The sequence below is a fragment of the Oncorhynchus clarkii genome, chromosome 18, assembly GCF_045791955.1.
Source record: "Oncorhynchus clarkii lewisi isolate Uvic-CL-2024 chromosome 18, UVic_Ocla_1.0, whole genome shotgun sequence".
Lineage (NCBI taxonomy): Eukaryota > Metazoa > Chordata > Actinopteri > Salmoniformes > Salmonidae > Oncorhynchus > Oncorhynchus clarkii.
The window spans coordinates 2452522-2480289 of record NC_092164.1 but is presented as its reverse complement, the minus strand read 5'-3'; the positions used below and the strand labels follow the sequence as shown (position 1 = coordinate 2480289).

At 40.8% G+C, this 27768-nt stretch overlaps 1 protein-coding gene across 2 annotated transcripts; it reads left to right on the top strand.

The window, feature by feature from the left end:
- The first annotated feature begins 4236 nt into the window (after positions 1-4236).
- Positions 4237-26367, top strand: LOC139372832 (zinc finger protein 135-like). Of its 2 annotated transcripts, none has more exons than XM_071112661.1 (2): positions 4237-4357; positions 9006-10262. In XM_071112661.1, exons 1-2 carry the CDS (start codon positions 4252-4254, stop codon positions 10235-10237), a joined length of 1338 nt encoding a protein of 445 aa, XP_070968762.1. In that variant the 5' UTR covers positions 4237-4251; the 3' UTR covers positions 10238-10262. The 2 variants fall into 2 exon arrangements, with proteins under 2 accessions (XP_070968762.1, XP_070968761.1); XM_071112660.1 differs by lacking the exons at positions 4237-4357; positions 9006-10262 and adding exons at positions 18247-18489; positions 23605-26367.
- Positions 26368-27768: the final 1401 nt, after the last annotated feature.

The following is a 27768-nucleotide window of genomic DNA, read 5'->3' as shown; positions in this document are numbered from 1 at the left end:
TAGTCATGGTGATTGATGTCTAGGGGCCTGGTTGAACTGGGGGTGTTGAGTGTTTGAACTTTTGAACGTGTATGTCCCCCACCCCCAGTTTTATTGCCTTTATGGTTGTTATCTGATGAAGCAGGAATGTCCTGGGGTATTGGCTGTGGCATATGCATTTTAAATATCCAGAACAAGGCCTGTCACAAATATTACCGAAGGTGGCTCCCCTTCTTGTTCGGGTGGCGCTCGGCGGCCGTCGTCGCCGGTCTACTAGTATTTTACCTAAGGGTACTATTTTGTTTTTATAGTTACGCCTGTTTAGGGTATAACTATTTTGTTCCTTTGATTTTGGACATTAAAGCGTGTTTTTCCCCACATCCTTTGCTCTCTGCGCCTGACTCCACACCCATTCACTCATTGAGCGTTACAGTCTGAATATTTATGCAAATAAGGTATTCATTTTTATAAATTGACAAATTTCTAAACTTTTTTCACTTTGTCATTATGTGTATATTGATGAGGGGTAAAAAATGCATTTAATCAATTTTTGTATAAGCCTGTAACGTAACAATACGTGGATAAGTCAAGGGGTCTTGTATAATTCCCTGTATATGCTTTAAACTACAATTTAAGGATCTGAAGTGGTAAACACAAAGGCATAATGGGAAATGCATGTCCAATGGTTATCTCTGTATGAGTCACATTAAAACACTAGGTAGGGCAGTGGTTATCTGTATTAGTATTACCAACATAAAAACACCTAGGTAGAGCTGTGGTTCTCTCCGTATTAGTAATATCTCTGTATTACCCACATTAAAACACCTAGGTAGATCAGTGGTTCTTTCCGTATTTGTATTATCTCTGTGTTTCCCACATTAAAACACCTAGGTAGAGCAGTGGTTCTCTCGGTATTAGTATTATCTCTGTATTACCCACATTAAAACACCTAGGTAGAGCAGAGAGGACAGGGCATGTGGCTTTGTAACACACAGGTGTTTCATCTCCACACTGGGATGATTTTAACAGTGCAATGCCTCTCAGGCCTCATGCCTCTCAGGTAGGAGGGTACCAGAAAGAAATGAATAAAAAACACAAAACTAATGAAGGAGCACACAGGGCCACAGCACTTCAGGAACACACAGTCACCAACAATATATCCCTGTTGTCAATACTTTCAACTGGCTCAGCTCGCTGTTACAGCACAGCACCACCAAATTCCATGTATTGAGTAACCATCTGTCTTTTGTAACCAGAAAAACGTAACATAATACTGTTTTGAGAGTCCCTGATTTATATTTACTATGTTACACCTAGTCTATGAGACGAGGCTGCACCTAAATTATACACAGCAGGTCAAGAGGTGTGTTTTCCCTTCAGCATCTGCATGTGGCATAAGCTCACCCACCTCACATCATGAATCTAAAATGGTTAACCTTGGCTGTGAGTGATGGGGAAAAAATCTGACTACGGCAATTACTTGAATAATTCAATGGATGTTTTGTATACAGACTTGATGAGTAAATTGTATTGTTTAAAAAAAACGTGACTTCGCAATGGGGCCATCAATGGGAATTGGGCCGTGCTTCAGCTGAACTGCAGTATGGAAAATGCCCTCTGAGCACAGTGGAAAGCATGCTTACAGACTGGAAGCCTGGCCCCTTGATCCGAAAGAGCTGTAATTGCAGACCGCAATTAGGGGCGTTCTCTGATATCGGGTGTTTCGTGATATCTACTTTAAACCAATTGCTGCTCCCCATTGGTCCGTGGCCGTTTCTTTTGCGTTGGGACAACAGTTGTTGACATCTGTTACATTGTAGCTAACCCTAACCCTTTTCCTAACCTTAACCTCAGTCTCCTAACCTGCCACGGTAATTCACCTAAATTGCCACTTTAATTATCCTAACCTGTAAGGGGCACACTCCAACACTCAGACATAGTCTGCGTTCCTAAATTCGCTCTGGCTATATACTCCGATTTCAGACCACTCTCGTCTGAGTGCCAGAGGGAAGAATAGTTGATGAAAAACAAACGCTCAACACCCCTTGAATACCGCCGGTGTCAGTAAGCGTCGTCAAAAAATGCTTTATTAAATTGTTGCCTGAAGCACAGTTAAAGTCACCAATGCTCTCTGGATAACATGAACACAGCCTAACCAGCTCTGCTAAGGCGAGTAAAATGGTCAGAGTTCTCTCATTTGTACTGAAAGTAGCTAGCAAGCTAGCCAATGCTAACCAGTTATCTTGGATGCTTGACTGCCGTTGTGAGGTCAGAACGCTTGAATCAACCCTCCTCCTCCGCCAGAGCGTCCAGTGTGGCTCTGAACGCTCCGAGAGCGATATGAACTGACAGTCTGACAACGCTCTGAATTTACGAACGACCAAGCGCACTCTGGCACTCCAGATTGAATTTAAGACCACATCCATAATTTAAAAATAAAGTATTTGTGTTTGGTGAGTCCGCCAAATCAGATGCAGTACGGATGCGCGAATTTAAATGTTATCCTGTCCTGCTAATCATTCAAAATGTAACGAGAACTTTTGGGTGTCAGGGAAAATGTATGGATTTGAAAGTACATTATTTTCTTTAGGAATGTAGTGAAGTAGAAGTTGTCAAAAAATATCAAAAGTAAAGTACAGATACCCCCAAAAACTACTGATGTGGCACTTAAATATTTGTACTTAAGTACTTTACATCACTGATTGCAGGGAATACTGACTGAAGATGTTCCTCCCTACGAGGCCCATGAGACTGTGTAGGGATGTGATTTGAATAGGACTGTGACTGAACGAGTGGGATGTTGTTATTTATCTATTTTTGTATTTTGACGTCGTTGTTCCCCCTCCCCTTTTCCGTAAAGGAAATGTATTTTCTTCTACAGTTTATTAACCTTACAGTAGGTGGCGGCAGACACGTTATATTTGTGTAAATGTCAGTATACCAGAGAAGAAGATGACGCTGCTGCGCTATAGTAGTGGGGAACAGGAAGTTCCGGGTCGAAACGACAACTGTGTTGTGAAGTCGATAGTGGTTGTGTCCGTTTGTAATGTACCATTGTATGTATGTAATAGCATGTTTAAACTTTCTAATGTCGAGAGAATATATAACACGATAGGTAACAAATCCGTCAATGTATTATCACGTTTGGTAAAGGATTTAATTGTATGTGTTATTTGGGGTCAAACCGAGTGAGTGAAGAACGTGTTAAAAAAATGTACGTAAAACGTGTAAAGAAATATTTTACAAGTCACATAGATAGACTTTGGGTTTGTCTGAGTGTATGTACATAATTTCGTTAAAGTCATTTCATAAAGATTCCACTGATTTGAGTTCGTTTTTACATGTTCTTGGTTTTGTGTAAAATGTTTATGAGCTGGTAAATAGCCTCGGCCGAACCATCCTGTTCTCGCGAGTTTACATACACTGTTTCGTTAATGAAAGCTCGCGAGATCGAGATGGTTCGGACGAGGCAAGTCAAATGGCGGGAACGATTTCGGTCGTCTTTCTATGAGTTTATTCGTGTTGAAATGGCGACCTGAGGCTGTGTGATAGCTTCCCTCTATTTTGACACTAACTGAAGTTATCCTTCACCATTTGGAGAGAGAGGCCAACTGCATGGAATGGCGTCGATTAATGCGGATGAATCGGAGCACGTGTCAAACTCATTCCATGGAGGACCAAGTGTCTGCGAGTAATAATGTGTTAGAGTGGAAAGTTGGGATGGTGTTTGAGGAGACCACAGGGCCTCATTTACACCCTGATTAACCAAGGCCATAAAAAGAGGTGAAGTTAAACTGGGATGCAGCTGTGTAAATGAGAACTTGTTCTGAACGAGCCTACCTGGTTAAGTAAAGGTGAAATAAAACATTGAAAGTGGTAGATTGTTAATATCTTGTGCTGGTCAGGTTCAGCAAGGGAAGATTCTTCAATTGGAAAATCATAATGGGACAAAGTGCACTTATGTTGTACTTTGTCTAATGTGAATGAATGTATTGTCAGGGATTATCTACCTGATCTACTGAAATAAGATAATTGAACAAGAAAAACAAGAAAATATTTTTACAGAATAAAGTGCCAGAACTGTCAAGAAAATAACTTTTGTGTCCGTTTGTCTTTATTACTACAGACCGACTCAGATTAAGTCTGAGGCCGTTAACATCAACAGTGAGGACAATCCCAGCCTGCCACTCTCCTTCCACACTGAGTAGGAACCTACAGTCACTGGGTCCTGATTGTGACAGTGGAGCCCAGTTTGCATTGCAGGATCCAGAGATGGCATCGGTGAAGCTGGAAGACTGCAGTCAAACACTGGAGCTGAATGTCAACATTAAAGATGAAGAGGAAGAGGAGGAGAAGATTAGGACAACTGTTAGTCATGGTAAGAGCTGTTTCTATCTATAAGTTATCTTCATGTATTAGACCTCCATAAGTTATGACCAGTCTATTGCTAGGTTTAATTCTGTAATTCTGACATCACACATCCCTGAACAACTCAAGACTTCACAGCGAAGCAAAAACTATTTAAACTTGTAACGCCTGCCTTTGCCCACACATTGTCTCAAGAACTTTGAAAATGTTTAATACCCTCAATCACCAAGTTAGGCATACCTCATTTCAAAATAGGCCATGGCATCATCACTGTCAATATTGAATTATAATTTGTTTGCTGCACAGAATATCAGATCTCAACAACGATTGGAGAAGTGTTGAACATAACCAGTAGACTACCACATCCTGATGATTTATATCTGATACATATATATTTAATAGTTTATAAATCAATTTGTAGAAACATCTCAAGGATGATCAATGGAAACAGGATGCACCTGAGTTAATTTCAAAAGTTTGGGGTCACTTAACACCAGTCTCAACGTCAACAGCGAAGAGGCGACTCCGGGATGCTGGCCTTCTAGGCAGAGTTGCAAAGGCCAGTTTTATTGCTTCTTTAGTCTGAACCACAGTTTTTAGCTGTACTAACATACATTTAGAAAGGTTTTCTAATGATGAATTAGCCTTTTAAAATGATCAACTTGGATTAGCTAACACAACGTGCCATTGGATCACAGGAGTGATGGTTGCTGATAATGGGCCTCTGTTCGCCTATGTAGATATTCCATAAAATATCTGCCGTTTTCAGCTACAATAGTCATTTACAACAATAACAATGTCTTCACTGTATTTCTGATCAATTTGATGTTATTTTAATGGACAATCAATGTGCTTTTCTTTCAAAACAAGGACATTTCTAAGTAACCCCAAACTTTTGAATTTATTCATTTATTTCACCACTAATGGTAGTGTATTTATTTTTTATTTTATTTTTTAACCTTTATTTTATGTCTAATCCTGTTTTCACTTTGTCATTATGGGGTATTGTGTGTAGATTGCTGAGCATATATTTTTAGTTAATTTTAGAATAAGGCTGTAACATAACAATGTGGAAAAAGTCAAGTGGTCTGAATACTTTCCGAGGGCACTGTCAGACCCCTTCCCATTTCTCCCATTTTGGTAGGTTACAGCCTTATTCTAAAATTGATTCCATGTTTTTCCTCGTCAATCTACACACAATATCCCATAATGACATCACAATACCCCATAATGACATCACAATACCCCATAATGACATCACAATACCCCATAATGACATCACAATACCCCATAATGACAAAGCCAAAACAGGTTTTTAGAAAGTCTTGCAAATGTAAAAAAAAAAACACAAAAAAAGATAATAATTGCTTATTTACGTAAGTATTCAGAACCTTTGCTATGAGATGATCCTTGAGATGTTTCTACAACTTGGAGTCCACCTGTGGTAAATTCAATTGATTGGACATGATTTGGACAGGCACACACACCTGTCTATGTCAGGTCCCACAGTTGACAGTGAATGTCAAAGTAAAAACCAAGTCATGAGGTGGAAGGATTTGTCCGTAGAGCTCCGAGACAGGATTGTGTCGGCACAGATCTGGGGACCGGTACTGAAACGTTTCTGCTGCATTAAATGTCCCCAAGAACACAGAGGCCTCCATCATTCTTCAATTGAAGAAGTTTGGAACCACCAAGACTCTTCCTAGAGCGGGCCACCCGGCCAAACTGAGCTACCTGGGGAGAAGGGCCTTGGTCAGGGAGGTGGCCAAGAACCCGATGGTTCTTCTGTCAGAGCTCCAGAGTTCCTCAATGGAGATGAGAGAATCTTCCAGAAGGACAACCATCTCTGCAGGACTCCACTAATCATGCCTTTATGGTAGAGTGCCCAGACGGAAGCCACTCCTCAGTAAAAGGCACATGACATTCCGCTTGGAGATTGGCTATAGGCACCTAAAGGATTCTGACCATGAGAAACAAAATTCTCTGGTCTGATGAAACCAAGATTGAACTCTTTGGCCTGAATGCCAAGTGTCATTTCTGGAGCAAACCTGGCACCATCCCTACAGTGAAGCAGAGTGGTGGCAGCAGCATGCTGTGGGGATGTTTTTCAGCGGCAGGGACATGGTGACTAGTCAGGATCAAGGGATAGATGAACGTAGCAAAGTATAGAGAGATCCTTGATGAAAACCTACTTGAGAGCGCTCGGGACCTCAGACTGGGGTGAAGGTTCACCTTCCAACAGGACAACGACCCGAAGCACACAGCCAAGACAACGTGGGAGTGGCTTCGGTACAAGTCTCTTAATGTCATTGAGTGGCCAAGCCAGAGCCTGGACTTGAACCCGATCAAACATCTCTGGAGAGAACCCTCCCCATCCAACCTGGCAGAGCTTGAGAGGATCTGCAGAGGAGAATGGGAGAAACTCCCCAAATACAAGTGTGCCAAGCTTGTAGCTTCATACACAACAAGACTCAAGGCTGTAATTGCTGCCAAAGGTGCTTCAACTAACTATTGTATAAAGGGTCTGAATACTTACATAAATGTAATGTTTCAGTTATTTCTAAAAACCTGTTTTTGCTTTGTCATTATGGGGTATTGTGATGTTATAATGGGGTATTGTGATGTTATAATGGGGTATTGTATGTAGAGTGATGAGAAAAACAACAATTTAATCAATTTTAGAATAAAGCTGTAATGTAACAAAATGTGGAAAAAGTCAAGGGGTCTGAATACTTTTTGAATGCATTGTAGACGTTATTTCATGCTGCTAAGACTTGTATGGATGACAACAGTATTGCCAGCATTTGTTTTATTCACTGGTCTATCTGGAGTGATCAGAGTGTAGACTAAAGAAGTGGAGTAGACAAACTGCCAGTGTTTTAAAGTTCTATGAAATGAGTCTGTATAGTTACTAACCCTTGTGATGTTGAGTGTAGGATGATATAGCTCATCATTTTCACAACTTTTTACTGTTGTTAGTGTTTGACTCCTACCCAGTTTTAGAATAGTTTTATTCCCATACAGCCTACTGAAATGAATACATACACTACCGTTGAAAAGTTTAGGGTCACTAGGGATGTTATTTTAATGGACAAAAACCTGAGAAAAAAATCCAACCAGGAAGTGGGAAATCAGAGTTTGGTCTATATTCAACTCGGCTCCTATTGAAGATACAGTGGGATATTGGTAATGTTGCACTTCCTACGGCTTCCACTAGATGCCAACAGTCTTTAGAACTTTGTCTGATGCTTCTACTGTGAAGTGGCGCTGAAGGAGAGTGGAATGAGTCAGAGGTCTGCCAGCAGCCACGAGCTGACCATGCCCGTTGACATGAGAGTATGCACCAGTTCCATTTGCTTTTCTGAAGACAAAGGAATTCTCCGGTTGGAACATTATTGAAGAATTATGTTAAAAACATCCTAAAGATTGATTCAATACATCGTTTGACATGTTTCTACTGACTGTTATGGAACTTTTTGATATTTTGTCTGCTGTTAGTGAACGCGCTTCGTGACCTAGGATTTGTTTACCAAATGCACTAACAAAAGTAACTATTTGGACATAAATGATGGACATTACCGAACAAAACGAACATTTCTTGTGGGAGTCCTGGGAGTGCATTCCGACGAAGATCAGCAAAGGTAAGTGAAGATTTATAATGCTATTTATTTTGTTGACTGCTTAATATGGCGGTTATATTTGTGTCTTGATGGGCTCTGAGCGCCGACTCAGATTATTGCATGGTTTAATTTTTCCGTAAAGCTTTTTTGAAATCTGACACAGCGGTTGCGTTAAGGAGAAGTGCATCTCAAATTTTGCATAACAGTTGTATCTTTTAGTAATGTTTATTATGAGTATTCCTGTAAATTGATGTGGCTCTCGTAAGGCGACAGTGTAAACTCAGATTTTTGGATATAAATATGAACTTTACCCAACAAAACATGCATGTATTGTGGAACATGAAGTCCTATGAGTGTCATCTGATGAAGATCATTAAAGGTTAGTGATTCATTTAATCTATATTTCTGCTTTTTGTGAATCCTCTCTTTGGCTGGATTAATGGCTGTGTTATTCTGTGAATAGGCACTCACCTAACATAATCGTTTGGTTTGCTATCGGCGTAAAGCCTTTTTGAAATCGGAGACTGTGGATGGATTTACAACGAGTGTATCTTTAAAATGGTGTAAAATACATGTATGTTTAATTATGGGATTTCTGTTTTGAATTTGGCACCCTGCAGTTTCACTGGCTGTTGAAGAGGTGGGATGCTACCGTATCACGTACCCTAGAGAGGTTAACTGCCTTGTTCAGGGGCAGAACGACAGATTTTTACCTTGTCAGCTCGGGGATTCGATCTTGCAACCTTTTGGTTGCTCTAACCACTAGGCTACCTGTCACCTGTTATGGCCAGAAGAGGACTGATCACCGCTCTGAGCCTGGTTTCTCTCTAGGTTTCTTCCTAGGTTCCTGCTTCCTAGGGATTTTTTTGTGGCCACTGTGCTTCTACATCTGCATTGCTTGCTCTTTGGGGATTTTAGGCTGGGTTTCTGTTGGGCACTTTATGAAAACTACTGATGTAAAATGGGCTTCATAAAATACATTTGAATGACATGTATATCATTTGAATGACATGTATGGTTCTTTTGATATTCACACAGGATACCACGTTGAGACATTCTCTACACCCAGAGAGCAACAGCAGGAAGATCAGAGAGCTAAGAGGTCTCATCACTGCCCACATTGTGAAGAGATTTTCCCATTTCTGTCAAAGCTAAAAATACACCTAAAAATACACACAGGAGAGAAGCCATACTCCTGCTCAGACTGTGGAAAATGCTTCACAACATCAACTGATCTAAAACTTCATCAGAGAACACACACCGGAGAGAAGCCATACTCCTGCTCTGACTGTGGGGCGAGTTTCTCTCATCTGGGCACCTTAAAAACACACCAACGTATACACACAGGAGAGAAGCCTTACTCCTGCTCTGACTGTGGAAAATGCTTCACAACATCAACTGATCTAAAAGTTCATCAGAGAACTCACACTGGAGAGAAGCCTTACTCCTGCTCTGACTGTGGAAAATGCTTCACAAGGTCAACTTATCTAAAAGTTCATCAGAGAACACACACAGGAGAAAAGCCTTACTCCTGTTCTGACTGTGGTGAGAGATTCTCTCAAATGAGCACCCTAAAATCACACAAACAAGTACATACTGGAGAGAAGCCTTACTCCTGCTCTGACTGTGGAGTGAGTTTCTCTCGACTGGATACCTTAAAAACACACCAACGTATCCATACAAGAGAAAAGCCTTACTTCTGCCCTGAATGTGGGAAGAGTTTCTCCCTATCGAGTACCTTGAAATCACATGAACGTATACATACAGGAGAGAAGCCTTACTCCTGCTCTGACTGTGGAGTGAGTTTCTCTCGACTGGATACCTTAAAAACACACCAACGTATCCATACAGGAGAAAAGCCTTACTTCTGCCCTGAGTGTGGGGAGAGATTCTCTCAAAAGACCAGCTTAAAAGCACACCAATTAATACATACAGGAGAGAAGCCTTACTTCTGCTCTGATTGTGGGAAGAGTTTCTCCCTGTCGACTACCTTGAAATCACATGAACGTATACATACAGGAGAGAAGCCTCACTCCTGCTCTGACTGTGGAAAACGTTTCTCCCGATCGGGTACCTTGAAATCACATGAACGTATACATACAGGAGAGAAGCCTTACTACTGCTCTTTCTGTGGAAAACGTTTCTCCCGATCGGATACCTTGAAATCACATGAACGTATACATACAGGAGAGAAGCCTTACTTCTGCTCTGACTGTGGGAGGAGTTTCTCTGACAAGAGCAACTTAAAAACACACCAACGTATACATTAACTTCATGTGGGTACCTGGGACTGTTGCGTCCCACCTGTTCAACATCCGGGGAAATTGTAGTGACCAATTCAGATTTAATTACTATAAATATTTACATTTCATGAAATCACAAGTGTAATACATCAAAATAAAGCTTAACTTGTTGTTAATCTAGCCGCTATGTCAGATTTCAAAAAGGCTTTAAGGCGAAAGCAAACCATGCGATTATCTGAGGATGGCTCTCAGCACACAAAACATGACATACCAGCCAAGTAGACTAGTCACAAAAGTCAGAAATTTGATGATCTTCATATGGTTGCACTCACAACACTCCCAGTTACACAATACATTTTCATTTTGTTCGATAAAGTCCCTCTTTATATCTTGAAACCTCCATTTTGTTGGCACATTTTGTTCTGTAATCCAATGGCTCAAATGCGGTCACAAGAGGCAGACGAAAATTCCAAATAGTATCCGTAAAGTTTGTAGAAACATGTAAAACGGTGTTTAATCAATCCTCATGTTGTTTTTAGCCTAAATAATCAATAATATTTAAACTGGCAACAGCGTTGTCAATATAAAAGAAAAACAAGAAAGGTGCTCTCTGCAGGACCCAGCTCTGGGGACATCCCACTATCCACTGACTCAATGTGGTCATTCTCCCTTATTTTTCAGAATACAAGCCTGAAACAATGTCTAAAGACTGTTCGCATCTAGTGTTAGCCATAGGGAACGGGATCTGGGTCTTATCCCTTTCCGCTTTTAATCCGGAGGTGAAAATAGTGACCCCTAGCCTAGTGAGGTCAAGGAGAAAAGCCTCATCGGTTCTCTGACCAGCTAAGAATAAAGTCACTCCATCACTTAATTCTCATCTCATAAAAGAAGTTGTAATTGGATCAAATGAAGAAAGCATAGAACACTGTAATCCTATTGGTTCTCACTGTGAGAGAACTGTGCAGAGGAAAGGGAGCGTTATAAAATTTTAGCCTCTCTTTACTTTGCACCTTGTCAGTTTTGGTGTGTTTTGTTGGCTTCTACTGTAAAGATTTGCACTTGGTGTTGAATACCCTCTGTTATTCTTCTCATTTTGAAAACAAACACTAGTCTGCCAATTGACTGGGTGGTACTGCTTCCCTCTCAGCCTGGTCTGTCTCTGTCTGTGGGGAGAGTTTCAACTGGGCAGCTTAAAAACACACCAACGTTTACACGTAGGAGAGAAGCCTTACTCCTGCTCTGTGGAAGGGTGGGCGTGTAAACTCAAATGTCATGCCAAAGGTTGAGTGTTTGAATCTCATCACGGAGGACTTTAGCATTTTAGCAACTTGGCAACTACTTACTACTTTTTAGCTATTACTTAGCATGTTAGCTACCCTTTCTCCTAAACCCATTTAACTCTATCTTAAACCCCTCACCCCTAACCTAGCTAACGTCAGCAACAACAAATTGGAATTCGTAACATATCATACAATATGTTACGAACTTGTAATATGTATGAATAACAATGCGTGAAATAACGTAAGAATTGTAATTCTTAACATACGATACGTCCTTCAAGTTGTATTATACTGAACAACAATCTAAACCAAACAATTTCAAAGATTTACAGTTTGTATAAGGAAATCAGTCAATTGAAATAAATGAGGCCCTAATCTATGTTAGGTTACATTACATTGGACCTCCAATATAAACTAAACATGTGAAGTGTTGGTTTCATGAGCTGAAATAAAAAGATCCAGCACAAAAAGCTAATGTCTCTCAAATGTTGTGCACAACTTTGTTTATATATACTGTTAGTGAGCATTTCAGCCTTTGTCAAGACAATCCATCCACCTGACAGGTGTGGCATATCAAGATGCTGATAAAACAGCATGGTCATTACACAGGTGCACCTTGTGCTGGGGGACAATAAAAGGCCACACAACACAATATCACAGATGTCTCAAGTTTAGGGAATGTGCAATTCTCATGATGACTGCAGGAATGTCCACCAGAGCTGTTGCCAGAGAACTCAATATTTATATCTCTACCATTAGCCACCTCTAACGTCCTTTTAGAGAATTTGGCAGTACATCCAACCGGCCTCACAACTGCAGATCACATGTAACCACGGCAGCCCAGGACCTCTTCACCTGCATGATTGTCTGAGGTGGTGGGGGGAGGGGCTGAGTAGTATTTCTATCTGTAATCAAGACCTTTTGTGGGGAAAAACTAATTCTGATTGGCCGGGCCTGGCTCCCAAGTGGGCCTATGCCTTCCCAAGTCCCACCCATGGCTGAGCCCCTGCCCAGTCATGTGAAATCCATACTAAATGGAGTGGCACGGATGTTTTTGTAATATATAATACGTTTTGCTCTGAGACCAGGTTTTCCCTCTGCAGTATTCTGTGTGAAGGAGCTAGTAGACACTTTTTTTATTGAACCTTTATTTAACTAGACAAGTCAGTTAAGAACAAAATCTTAATTACAATGATGGCCTAGGAACAGTGGGTTAACTGCCTTGTTCAGAGGCAGAACAACAGATTTTTACCTTGTCAGCTCAGGGATTCGATCTTGCAACCTTTTGGTTACTGGCCCAACGCTCTAACCACTAGGCTACCTTCCGCCCCTAACATGTATCAGATAGAGATGATCACTTTTCACCATTAGTTTGGGGGGATTATTTTACAACTTTATTTAATGATACACAGTTTATGAAATGAATCCATGTGTTTATTAATTGTCTTTCTTGTCTTTTTAACAATATGTCACTGTTGTCAATACTTTCAACCTGCTCAGATCGCTGTTACAGTACACCACCACCAATTTTCCATGTATTAAGTAACCTTCTGTCTTATGGAACCATAATGTAACATATCACACTATTTTGAGAGTCCCGGATTTATGTTTACTCTGTTACATCTAGTCTATGAGACAAGGCTGCTCCTTGATCTACATTATAAACACGCAGATCAAGAGGTGTGTTTTCCCTTCAGCATCTGCATGTGATATAATCTCACCCACCTCATATCATGAACCTGAAATGGTTAACCTTTGCTGTGAGTGATGGGAAAAAAAACTGACCAAGGCAATTACTTGAATAATTCAATGTTTTGTTTACACATTTTATGAGTAATTTGTCTTGTTTAATTAAAAAAGAAATTGACTTCGCCGTCAATGGGAATTGGGCCATGATTCAGCTGAACTGCAGTACCGAAAATGCCATCTGAGCACAGTGGAAAGCATGCGAATAGACTGGAAGCCTGGCCCCTTGATCCGAGAAGTGTGTAATTGCAGACCGCAATTAGGGGCGTTGTCTAATATCGGGTGTTTCATGATATCAAGTTTACACCAATTGATGCTCCCCATTGGTCCGTGGCCGTTTCTTTTGCGTTGGGTACAACAGTTGTTGAGAACTGTAGAATTGTAGCTATGCCTAACCTTAACCTTTTTCCTAACCTTAATATCAGTCTCATAACCACCGTTAATTATCATAACCTGCCACATTCGTTATCCAAACCTGCATGGTAAACAAATCCCTAACCCTCACCCTTTTCCTAACCTTAACCTCAGTCTCCTAACCTCCACTTAAATTGTCCTAACCTGCCACTTTAATTATCCTAACCTGTCATGTATGCTTTGTGCCTAGTTATATATATATATATATATATAATGTTTTTAAATAGGGTCCATCAGTTTCATAACACCGAAATGTCATGTGTCAATTTGGATTATATCAGGGAACATCCACATCAAGAAACTGTACAGTGGTTCTCCTACTGGGAGGCGCGGGAAATAGATTAAAGAGTGATTGGTGCTGAGGAAGCTATGGCAGGGGATGCCCCGCAGCCTGTTGAGATTCATAATGACGTTTACCAGTTGAAGGATACCGATGGTAAATATTAATTGTTCGTGCGGCTGAAAGGTTTTTGGGAGTTAAGGAATTAACATTGGAAGCATTGCAGGCAGTGGTGGAAAAAGTACCCAATTGTCATACTTGAGTTAAAGTAAAGATACTTGAGTCAAGGAAAAGGTGAAAGCCACCCAGTAAAATACTACTTGAGTAAAAGTCTAAAAGTATTTGGTTTGACATATACATAAGTATCAAAGGTAAAAGTATAAATAATTTCAAATTCATTATATTTAGAGAAATAGACAGCACGCTTTTCTTGTAGTTTAAATGTACGGATAGTCAGGGGCACACTCCAACACTCAGACATAATCTGCGTTCCTAAATTCGCTCTGGCTATATACTCCAATTTCAGAGCACTCTGGTCTGAGTGCCAGAGGGCAGAATAATTGATGAAAAAGGAACGCTCAACACCCCTTGAATACGGCCGGTGTCAGTAAACGTCGGCAAAAAAAGCATAATTAAATTGTTGCGTGTAGCACAGTTAAAGTCACCAATGCTCTGGATAACATGAACACAGCCTAACCAGCTCTGCTAAGGCGAGTAAAATGGTCAGAGTTCTCTCATTTGTACTGAAAGTAGCTAGCAAGCTAGCCAATGCTAACCAGTTATCTTGGATGCTTGACTGCCGTTGTGAGGTCAGAACGCTTGAATCAACCCTCCTCCTCCGCCAGTGTAGCTCCGAGAGCGATATGAACTGACAATCTGACAACCCTCAGCTCACTCTGATACCCCCAAAAACTCCTGACACAGTACTTAAAATATTTGTACTTAAGTACTTTACATCACTGATTGCAGGGAATACTGACTGAAGATGTTCCTCCCTACGAGGCCCATGAGACTGTGTAGGGATGTGATTTGAATAGGACTGTGACTGAACGAGTGGGATGTTGTTATTTATCTATTTATGTATTTGGTTTTGATGTCGTTGTTCCCCCTCCCCTTTTCCGCAAAGGAAATGAATTTTCTTCTACAGTTTACTAACCTTACAGTAGGTGGCGGCAGGCACGTTATATTTGTGTAAATGTCAGTATACCAGAGAAGAAGATGACGCTGTTGCATTGTCGAGGTGGGGAACAGGAAGTTCCGGGTCGAAACGACAGAACTGTGCTGTTGTGTCGATAGTGGTTGTGTCCGTTTCAAATGTTTCATTGTAGGTATGTAATAGCATGTTTAAACTTTCTAATGTCGAAAGAATATATAACATGCTAGGTAACAAATCCGTTTCACGCCTGGTAATGGTTTTAATTGTATGTGTTATTTTGGAGTCTAACCGAGTGAGTGAAGAACGTGATTAAAAACGATTTTACAAGTCACATAGATAGACTTTGGGTTTGTCTGAGTGTATGTACATATTTTCGCCAAAGTCATTTCATAAAGATTCCACTTATTTGAGTTCGTTTTTACATGTTCTTGGTTTTGTGTAAAATGTTTATGAGCTGGTAAATAGCCTCGTCCAAACCATCCTGTTCTCGCGAGTTTACATACACTGTTTCGTCAATGTAAGATCGCGAGATCAGGATGGTTCAGACGAGGCAAGTCAAATGGCGGCTTCAACGGTTTCGGTCGTCTTTCTAGGAGTTTTCTCGTGGTGAAAATCAAAATAGAGGGAAGCTAACTGAAGTCATCCTTCACCATTTGTAGAGAGAGGCCAACTGCATGGAATGGCGTCGATTAATGCGAAAGAATGGGAGCACGTGTCAAACTCATTCCATGGAGGACCAAGTGTGCGTGTTTTCGCTCCACACCTGTACTTGATGAATGAATTAAGGTCACTATTTAGAAAGGAACTCCCCTCATCTGATTGTCTAGGTTTTAATTGAAAGGAACACCTGATGAGAATTGGCCCTCAATAGAATGAGTTTTGCATCAATGAAACAATGGAAATGGAGAGTTTGAGAAGCAACAGCTGTGCTGGAATGCGATCAATGTGGGGGACAGTTCTGATGATATGGAGCGGGAGGATGAGGGCCTAGTATGTGAATGTTCTGTAGTGGGAAGACATAAGAAGAACAGAGATAATGATACTGGAAGCAGAGGCGCATGTAGTATAGAAACTCCAGAGGTCCAAGGTAGGGAGCTCGAGTAATAATGTGGAAAGTTGGGATGGTGTTTGAGGAGACCACAGGGCCTCGTTTACACCCTGATTAACCAAGGCCATAAAAAGAGGTGTAGTTAAACTGGGATGCAGCCGTGTAAATGAGAACGTCTTCTGAACTAGCCTACCTGGTTAAATAAAGGTGAAATAAACAATTGAAAGTGGTAGATTGTTAATATCTTGTGCAAGTCAGGTTCAGCAAGGGAAGATTCTTCAATTGGAAAATCATAATGGGACGAAGCTCAGAAGCCATGATCCTGGAGCTGATGCTCAATTGAAGGGACAGTGGCTAGGAAAAACTCCCTAGAAAGGCCAGAACCAAGGAAGAAACCTTGAGAGGAACCAGGCTTTGAGGGGTGGACAGTCCTCTTCTGGCTGTGCTGGATGGAGATATTTATAGATGACCAAGAGGGCAAATAATAATAATCACATTGGTTGTCGAGGGTGCAACAGGTCAGCACCTCAGGAGTAAATGTCAGTTGGCTTTTCATTGCCGATCATTGAGAGTTTCTCTTCTGCTCCTGCTGTCTCTAGAGAGTTGGAAACAGCAGGTCTGGGACCGGTAGCACGTCCAAACAGGTCAGGGTTCCATAGCAGAACAGTTGAAACTGGAGCAGCAACGGTGAATCATCACAGTGTTTTTAAATGCCAAAGAATGGGACATGTAGCTGTTGAGTGAAAATATGTGCCAAGTGTGGTGGGGAACTTGATTATGCTGAATGTTGGAGCAATGTGACAGTTAAGTGTTGCAATTGTGTGGAGGACAAAGAGCAGCATTTGGTGGATTCCAGGTGCAGAGAGATGCTCAGAGATATAGAATCTGTCTTGATGTATCATATGCAGAGGCTGTAAGACAGACTGGTGGAACTACAGTGCAGACTGATGGAGCTTCCATGGTTGGTCCCGTAGTAAGAGGACCTACTGTCAGACTGATGGAGCTTCCATGGCTGGTCCCGTAGTAAGAGGACCTACTGTCAGAACTGGTCTTTCTACTAGTCCTGACATGGTTTCGAGGCCTGTTCATCTTGTGCCCATAAATATGCTGTGACAAAGGATTCTTTAATAGTGAATACAATTTACTTCATAGCATTCAGTGGTTAGCTTATCAACAACTTGGATTGTGTAAAGCAGAAATACCAGGTTTAAAGTTATCTTGTAAACTGCAGCAGAGTTGTTGGGGGTAACAGATGTTACTGTCGGTATGGTTTTTGATAAACTGGATAATCTGGGGGTGGATTGTCTCAGCATGATAAAGACCCCAATGTTTGCAAACACAGAAAGGGATCTATTGATATAGTTTATTGGGGGGTGTGGGAGGGTTTTTGGGGGAAGGGGAGGGTGTGGTAGAAGTTAATAGGGATTTCTTGTTTTATTTTCTTAGTACAGAATTAGACAGACATGGACCTTAAAGGTTTGTTTGTGGACCTCCATGATACCATAGGAGGTCTGCATCAACGGACTTCAGTGCAGGTAGTGCCTCATCAGAGAGAGAACATTTCAGTTGCTCTACAGTTCTGAAGCTGAATGTAATGATTATCAGTTATTTACATGTGTACTAATATTCAGACACATTCAGTTGTTTCTATATTTATCTATAATTCAGGGTTTTCACACGGGGCTTCAAGTAAATTAATATTAGTGCCTGAAAAAGTCCTTGAATTTGACTTGCCACTGTACGACCCCTGATAATTCTTAATATGGTGTGAACGAGAAATACAATTTGTTTTCTGTGAGTGAAATAATACAGTGAAGACAAGGTTATTCATAAAATAGTACATAGTGCTGCCTGAAACATACTGCAATCTTGTACTGTGATCTTGAGTCATTTATGCATTTATGTGAATTTAGGGAATCTACGATAGATTAAGTGCACTTATGTTGTGCAATTTAAAATGTGTACTTTGTGTCTAACGTGAATAAATGTTTTGTCAAGGATTATCTACCTGATCGACTGAAATTAGATAGAAAATATTTTTACAGAATAAAGTGCCAGAACTGTCAACAAAATAACTTTTGTTTCTGTTTGTCTTTATTACTACAGACCGACTCAGATTAAGTCTGAGGCCGGTAACATCAACAGTGAGGACAAACCCAGCCTGTCTCTCTCCTTCCACACTGAGTAGAAACCTACAGTCACTGGGTCCTGATTGTGACAGTGGAGCCCAGTTTGCACTGCAGGATCCAGAGATGGCATCAGTGAAGCTGGAAGACTGCAGTCAAACACTGGAGCTGAATGCCAACAATAAAGATGAAGAAGAAGAGGAGAAGATTAGGACAACTGTTAGTCATGGTAAGAGCTGGTTCTATCTATAAGTTATCTTCATATATTAGACCTCCATAAGTTATGACCAGTCTATTGCTTGTTTGAATTCTGTAATTCTGACATCACACATCCCTGAACAACTCAAGACTTCACAGCGAAGCAAAACATTTAAAAACTTGTCACGCCTGCCTTTGCCCACATTGTCTTAAGAATGCTGAAAATGTTTAATACCCTCAGTCACCAAGTTAGGCATACAGGAAACACTGTGCACCTGGCAACCTTGGTTAGCGTGCACTGCGCCCGGCCCGCCACAGGAGTCGCTGGCCAAACCCTCCCTAACCCGGACGACGTGCGTCGCCCCACGGACCTCCCGGGCGCGAACCCAGAGTCTCTGGTGGCACAGCTGGCGCTGCAGTACAGCGCCCTTAACCACTGCGCCACTCGGGAGGCCCTCAAAAGGGTTTTCAAATGATGAATTAGCCTTTTAAAATGATCAACTTGGATTAGCTAACACAACATGCCATTGGATCACAGGAGTGATGGTTGCTGATAATGGGCCTCTGTACGCCTATGTAGATATTCAATTTTAAAAAATCATCAGTTTCCAGCTACAATAGTCATTTACAACAATAACAATGTCTACACTGTATTTCTGATCAATTTTATGTTATTTTAATGGACAATCAATGTGCTTTTCTTTCAAAACAAGGACATTTCTAAGTAACCCCAAACTTTTGAACAGTAGTGGATATTTCATATGTTTCATAAATCAAGTTGTAGAAACATCTCAAGGATGATCAATGGAAACAGGAAGCATCTGAACTCAATTTTGAGTCTCTTGTTTATTTTATTTTTTTATATATACATTTGCAAAAATGTCTAAACCTGTTTTCACTTTGTCATTATGGGGTATTGTGTGTAGATTGCTGATGATATTTTTGTATTTAATTATAGAATTAGGCTGTAACATAACAACGTGGAAAAGTCAAGTGGTCTGAATACTTACCCTACTTTCCGAGGGCCCTTCCCATTTCTCCCATTTTGGTACGTTACAGCCTTATTCTAAAATTGGTTACATGTTTTTCCCCGTCAATCTACACACAATACCCCATAATGACATCACAATATCCCATAATGACATCACAATACCCCATAATGACATCACAATAACCCATAATGACAAAGCCAAAACAGGTTTTTAGAAATTCTTGCAAATGTAATGTTTTTAAATAATAATTGCTTATGTACATACGTTTTCAGACCCTTTGCTATGAGATGATCCTTGAGATGTTTTTTCAACTTGGAGTCCACCTGTGGTAAATTCAATTGATTGGACATGATTAGGCACACACCTGTCTATGTCAGGTCCCACATTTGACATTGCATGTCAGAGTTAAAACCAAGTCATGAGGTGGAAGGATTTGTCCGTCGAGCTCCGTGACAGGATTGTGTCGGCACAGATCTGGAGACCTGTACCAAAACATTTCTGCAGCATTAAAGGTCCCAAGAACACAGAGGCCGCCATTATTCTTCAATGGAAGAACTTTGGAGCCATCAAGACTCTTCCTATAGCTGGCCACCCGGACAAACTGAGCAATCGGGGGAGAAGGGCCTTGGTCAGGGAGGTGGCCAAGAACCCGATGGTCAATCTGACAGAGCTCCAGAGTTCCTCTATGGAGACGAGAGAATCTTCCAGAAGGACAATCATCTCGGCAGGACTCCACTAATCAGGTCTTTATGGTAGAGTGCCCAGACGGAAGCCACTCCTCAGTAAAAGGCACATGACAGTCCACTTGGAGTTTGCCAAAAGGCACCTAAAGAACTCTGAGGCACCTAAAGAACCATGAGCTTGAGAGGATCTTCAGAGATGAATGGGAGAAACTCCCCAAATACAATTGTGCCAAGCTTGTAGCTTCATACCCAACAAGACTCAAGGCTGTAATCGCTGCCAAAGGTGCTTCAACTAACTATTGTGTGAAGGGTCTGAATACTTACGTAAATGTAATATTTCATGTTATTTCTAAAAACCTGTTTTTGCCCTTGTCATTATGGGTATTGTGTGTAGACTGATGAGAATTAGAATAAGACTGTAATGTAACAAAAAGCCAAGGGGTCTGAATACTTTTTGAATGCATTGTAGACGTTATTTCATGCTGCTAAGACTTGTATGGATGACAACAGTATTGCCAGCATTTGTTTTATTCACTGGTCTATCTGGAGTGATCAGAGAGCAGACTAAAGAAGTGGAGTAGACAAACTGCCAGTGTTTTGAAGTTCTATGAAATGAGTCTGTGTAGTTACTAATCCCCTTTGTCACGAGAATTTCTACCCCAATGTTCTAACTGAACTATTTCATAACTCCATCTGTATCCTAGAGGTTGTAAGGCTCTAAGTTTAATAAACAGAGTCCCAGCATACAAATGATCAGTTCTTTATTCAGAGAGCTCTGCCCTCTCAAGTTCAGAGCCCATCTTTTATACACACATCAGTGGAGAACCACACACCGCTTTAGGATGGCTGTATTGTTCCACTGTACACTTACATTGTTTATCATATTCTGCAACATGTTTCATGCTTTTTGCAAGCCTAACAGTTTCTCCTCTCCGGGTGGGGACAGAATGTCCTGTAAGGAACACAGTGTTCTAATTATATCCTGCCAACGTTGCACATATTACCAACTTAAAGTCTTATGTGTCAAATGGATTTCACACACAGTGAAAGATTAGTGGAATCTGTGTGGGTAGCTGGACAGGTAGGATGACTGACAGTGAAGGTGAACAGGTCAACGTGAACAGGTGAACGTGTCAGGTGACAGAGGAATGGATGAGACTGAGGCAGGAATTCCTTTAACCATAAAGTGGTATATTTACTGAGTAGTGTGGATTCATGGACGCACAGAACTTCTGGATCAGATGGAGTTAAGGAAGAGAAAGCAGCGAGATCAGGCGATGGCAATTTCCTCCTTTTATGGAGTTGAGATCTGTCTGACATTTCCACCTGACCTAATTAAAGCGCCCCTGGCCCAGCTGAGTAAATGGCAATGAATTAAAGGATTATTCCACCAACTCCATGGGCCTTTTCTACACACAGTGATACATTTTCAGGGTGAAATATCTTAGTCATTACTTTAAACACAAATTCTACTATCACCCTTGTGATGTTGAGTGGAGGATGGTATAGCTAATCATTTTCACCACTTTTGCCTCTTATTAGTTTTTGACTCCTACCCAGTTTTAGAATAGTTTTTATTCCCATTCCCATACAGCCTACTGAAATGAATACATACACTACCGTTGGAAAGTTTAGGGTCACTTAGAAATGTCCTTGTTTTTTTTGTCCATTAAAATAACATCAAATTGACCATTAATACAGTGGAGACGTTGTTAATGTTGTAAATGACTTGTAGCTGGAAACGGATGATTTTTTAAAACGGAATATCTACATAGGTGTACAGAGTCCATTATCAGCAACCATCACTCCTGTGATCCAATGGCATGTTGTGTTAGCTAATCCAAGTTTATCATTTATAAGGGCTAATTGATCATTACAAAACCCTTTTGCAATTATGTTAGCACAGTTGAAAACTGTGGTGCTGATAAAAGAAGCAATAAAACGGTCCTTTTTTAGACTAGTTGAGTATCTGGGACATTTGTCGTTTCGATTACAGGCTCAAAATGGCCAGAAACAAAGACCTTTCTTCTGAAAGTCGTCAGTCTATTCTTGTTCTGAGAAATGAAGGCTATTCCATATGAGAAATTTCCAAGAAACTGAAGATCTCGTGCAGTTCTGTGTCCTACTCCCTTCACAGAACAGTGCAAACTGGCTCTAACCAGAATAGAAAGAGGAGTGGGAAGTACTATTATTTTGAAAGGCTGTTTTTCCATTGAAAGCCTATCCACCATACAAAGACTTAGGACCCAGTGGAAATCTGTCTTCCTCAACATGTGACCAGTCTTTAGGCATTGTTTCAGATCTCTATGGCTTCCTCAACACGTGACCAGTCTTTAGGCATTGTTTTAGGGTTTTACTCTGAAAAATGAGGGAGCTACACCGCTTTTAATGAGAGGACAGTGGAAATTTCCATCCATGAGCCAGGTATGTGATCGGGAGCGTGCATTTCTTGTTTACCCTTTTCCATCGACGAAGCTTTTGTCCGGTTGAAATATTATTGATTATTTATGACAAAAGCAACCTGAAGATTGATTTTAAACATCGTTTGACATGTTTCTACTATCTTTTATTGTGTTTTTTGACTTTTCGAGAGTGCTTATTGTGCCTTTGGATTTCTGAACTAAACGCACCAACAAAACGGAGGTATTTGGACATAAAGATGAACTTTATCGAACAAAACACACATTTATTGTCTAACATGGAGACCTGGGAGTGCCACCAGATGAAGATCATCAAAGGTAAGTGATTAATTTTAATGCTATTTCTGACTTTTGTGAAGCTCTCCTTGGTTGGAAAATGGCTGTATGGGTTTCTGTGTCTCGTCGCTGAACTAACATAATCGCAGAGTGTGCTTTCACCGTAAAGCCTTTTTGAAATCTGACACAGCGGTTGCATTAATGAGAAGTTTATCTGCATTTGTATGTTTAACACTTGTATCTTTTATCAATGTTTATGATGAGTATTTCTGTTTTTTGATGTGGCTCTCTTTACTTTAATCGGATGTTTGTTTGAGACAATGCATTTCTGAACACAACACACCAATTTCAAATGAGGTTTTTGGACATAAAGATTAACTTTATCGAACAAAACACACATTTATTGTGTAACTTGAAGTCCTGTGAGTGCCATCTGAGGAAGATCATCAAAGGTTAGTGATTAATTTAATCGCTATTTCTGACTTGTGAGACCTCTCCTTGGCTGGAAAATGACTATAGTTTTCTGTGACTAGGTGCTGACCTAACATAATCGTTTGGTGTGCTTTCGCCGTAAAGCCTATTTGAAATCGAAGACTCTGGCTGGATTTACAAGAAGTTTATCTTTAAAATGGTGTAAAATAATTTTAATTATGGGATTTGAACCAGACAGGTTAAGCACTTTGTGACAACTACTGATTTAAAAAGTGCTTCATAAAATACATTTGATTAACATGTATATCACATCAACTGACTGTTTTTTCTGATGTTCACACAGGGTACCATGTTGAGACATTCTCCACATCCAGAGAGCAACAGCAGGGAGATCAGAGAGCTAAGAAGTCTCATCACTGCCCACATTGTGAAGAGATTTTCCCATTTCTATCAAAGCTAAGAATACACCTAAAAATACATACAGGAGAGAAGCCTTACTCCTGCTCTGACTGTGGAAAATGTTTTAAAACATCAAATGAGCTAAAGGTTCATCAGACAACACACACAGGAGAGAAGCCTTTCTTCTGCCCTGACTGTGGAACTAGTTTCTCTCAGCTTTCCCACTTAAAATCACATGAACGTATACATACAGGGGAGAAGCCATACTCCTGCTCTGACTGTGGGAAATGTTTTAAAACATTATATGAGCTAAAAGTTCATCAGAGAACACACACAGGAGAGAAGCCTTACGTCTGCTCTGACTGTGGAAAATGCTTCACATCATCAACTCATCTAAAAGTTCATCAGAGAACACACACAGGAGAGAAGCCTTATTCCTGCTCTGACTGTGGAAAAAGTTTTAAAACATCAAATGAGCTAAAGGTTCATCAGAAGACACACACAGGAGAGAAGCCTTTCTTCTGCTCTGACTGTGGGGCGAGTTTCTCTCATCTGGGCACCTTAAAAACACACCAACTTATACACACTGGCGAGAAGCCATACTTCTGCTTTGACTGTGGAAAATGCTTCAAAACATCAACTGAGCTAAAAGTTCATCAGAGAACACACACAGGAGACAAGCCATATTACTGCTCTGAGTGTGGAACTAGTTTCTCTAAATTTTCCATCTTAAAAACACATGAACGTATACATACAGGAGAGAAGCCTTACGTCTGCTCTGACTGTGGAAAATACTTCACAACATCAACTCATCTAAAAGTTCATCAGAGAACACACACAGGGGAGAAGCCATACTCCTGCTCTGACTGTGGAAAACGTTTTAAAACATCAAATGAGCTAAAAGTTCACCAGAGAACACATACAGGAGAGAAGCCTTACGTCTGCTCTAGCTGTGGAACTAGTTTCTCTCAACTTTCCCATTTACAATCACATGAACGTATACATACAGGAGAGAAGCCTTTCTTCTGCTCTGACTGTGGGGCGAGTTTCTCTCAGCTGGGCACCTTAAAAACACACCAACGTATACACACAGGAGCGAAGCCTTATTCCTGCTCTGACTGTAGAAAATGTTTTAAAACATCAAATGAGCTAAAAGTTCATCAGAGAACACACACAGGAGAGAAGCCTTATTCCTGCTCTGACTGTGGAAAATGTTTTAAAACATCAAATGAGCTAAAAGTTCACCAGAGAACACACACGGGAGAGAAGCCTTACGTCTGCTTTGACTGTGGAACTAGTTTCTCGCAACTTTCCAGCTTAAAATCACATGAACGTATACATACAGGGGAGAAGCCATACTCCTGCTCTGTTTGTGTAAAATGCTTCAAAACAGCAACCGAGCTAATAGTTCATCAGAGAACACACGCATGAGTGTCTGCTCTGACTTTTGGGTGAGTTTCTCTCACCATAGCAACTTAACACACCAATGTAGTCACACAGGAGAGAAGTCTTACTCCTGCTCTGTGGAAGGGTGGGCGTTTAACTCAAACTTCTAGCCAAAGGCTGCTGTGTTTAGAATCTCATCAAGGAGGACTGTAGCATTTTAGCTAATCAGCAACTTTGCAACTACTTACTACTTTTTAGCTATTACTTAGTATGTTAGCTTAGCATGCAACTTTGCAACTACTTACTACTTTTTAGCTATTACTTAGTATGTTAGCATATCATACATATTACAAGTTCGTAACATATTGTATGAATAGCAATGCGTAAAATAACGTAAGAATTGTAATTCTTAACATACGATACTTCCTACAAGTCGTATTATACTGAACAACAATCTAAACCAAACAATTTCAAAGATTTATAGTTTGTACAAGGAAATCAGTCATTTTAAATAAGAGGCCATAATCTATGGATTTCACATGACTGGGCAGGGGCTCCGCCATGGGTGGGACTTGGGAGGGCATAGGCCCACTTGGGAGCCAGGCCCATTCAATCGGCATGAGTTTTTCCCCACAAAAGGTCTTGATTACAGACAGAAATACTACTCAGCCCCCTCCAAGACAATCCTGCAGGTGAAGAGGTCCTGGGCTGCCGTAGTTACATGTGATCTGCAGTTGTGAGGCCGGTTGGATGTACTGCCAAATTCTCTAAAAAGACGTTAGAGGTGGCTTATGGTAGAGATATACATATTGAATTCTCTCCTGCAGTCATCATGCAATTGCACATTCCCTGAACTTGAGATATATGTGACATTGTGTTGTGTGGCCTTTTATTGTCCCCCAGCACAAGGTGCACTTGTGTAATGATAATGCTGTTTTATCAGCATCTTGATATTTCACACCTGTCAGGTGGATGGATTATCTTGACAAAGGCTGAAATGCTCACGAACAGGGATAGTAACAAAGTTGTGCACAACATTTGAGAGAAATTAGCTTTTTCTGCACATGGAACATTGCTGGAATGTTTTATTTCAGCTCATGAAACCAACACTTTACATGTTTAGTTTATATTTTAGTTCAGTTTTTATTGGTATTGTAATGTAACCTAACATACTAAATGGAGTGGCACGGATGTTTTTGTAATACATAATACGTTTTGCTCTGAGACCAGGTTGTCCCTCTGCAGTATTTTGTGGGATTGAGCTAGTAGACACTTCTTTAAAAAAAAAATGTTTAACCTTTATTTAACTCTGCAAGTCTGTTAAAAACAAATTCAGTGGGTTAACTGCCTTGTTCAGAGGCAGAACAACAGAGTTTTACCTTGTCAGCTCGGGGACCTTTTGGTTACTGGCCCAACGCTCCAACCACAAGTCTACCTTCCGCCCCTAACATGTATCAGATAGAGATGGTGTGATGATCACTTTTCACCACTAGTTTGGGGGGATTATTTTACAACTTTATTTAATGATACACAGTTTATGAAATGAATCCATGTGTTTATTAATGGTCTTTTAAACTAGATTAGTTATTTTAGTTACTGATCATGAATGTGTTTGGATAACTGCATTGAAGCAAACTTTATTGATCTGCCAATGAAAAATAAAGTTACATGAATATGTACTGGTCAACCTCTTCTTCTCTTTAGTATTCAGTTCTTCATATTAGATCTGACAGTATGAATGGTTATTTTGGGCTGAGTGCCTGGAGTGTTTTTGTATGACTACAGTCAGGAGTTCTCTCTGACCCTGTGACGTCACCAGCACATTAAGTACATTCATCTTGAGATAGCCAGGTGAGACAACCACATATCACAGTAAATACATTTCCCCTCAATTAGTCAGTGCTAAATTATTATTATTTGTATTTGGGGGGGGGGGGGGGTACTCTTTAAAGACGGAGCTGTTTCAGACCTTTTCGGGCAGATGGGCAGATGGGACTCTGCTGTCCTAGCATCAGAGGGAAGCTGGTGCCACCATTGTGGTGCCAGGACAGAGAAGTGCTTTGACTGGGCTGAGAGGGAGCTTGACCTCCTGTAGCAGTGGGACGGCCATGAGATCAGAGGTGGCAGAACTGAGTGCTCGGGTTGGGATACAGGGTTTGAGCCTGAAAGTAGAGATGGGGCAGTTCCTCTTGCTGCACCGTAATTAAGCACCATTGTCTTGTAGTGGATGTGAGCTTTGACTGGAAGCCAGTGGAATGTACGGAGGAGCAGGGTGACCTGAGGGATCTTGGGAAGGTTAAACACCCAGACGGACTGCAGTGTTCTAGATAAGTTCAGTGGAGACCCATCATTCAGGGCAGGTGAGCCACCTGTTGTGAGCCCCACAGTTTTAGCGATAAAACAGTGTGAAATAAATGATTTGTTTGCAAACAATGTTAAAAAACATATAATTGAGTTATTAATAAAGCTGCATACAAACATGGACTCTTTTTTTTTGTTTTCTTGAGTAAGGCAGCTCCAAAATGCAGGTCTTCAGCTTTCTGTGGAAGTGGGGCAAGCCCGCAGAAAATAGGGAGCTTTGCGCCGTGACTGGCTCAGTGTTCTGTCATTCATGGGGACAATACGTCACTTCCAAGTCTAAGGGTAGAAATTGAAAATTCAAGCCCCTTGGGTGCTGCCTTGAGAAGTGCCCATCCAAGAAGGCTTAAGGTCATTGTCCACA

What these genes read in the sequence shown, in the direction of transcription:
- LOC139372832 (XM_071112660.1), top strand. Translation starts at nt 18,387, where the DNA reads ATGGCATCAGTGAAGCTGGAAGACTGCAGTCAAACACTGGAGCTGAAT. An exon ending in TAGGACAACTGTTAGTCATG is followed by an intron (nt 18,490 to 23,604) that starts GTAAGAGCTGGT and finishes ATGTTCACACAG; the next exon opens with GGTACCATGTTGAGACATTC.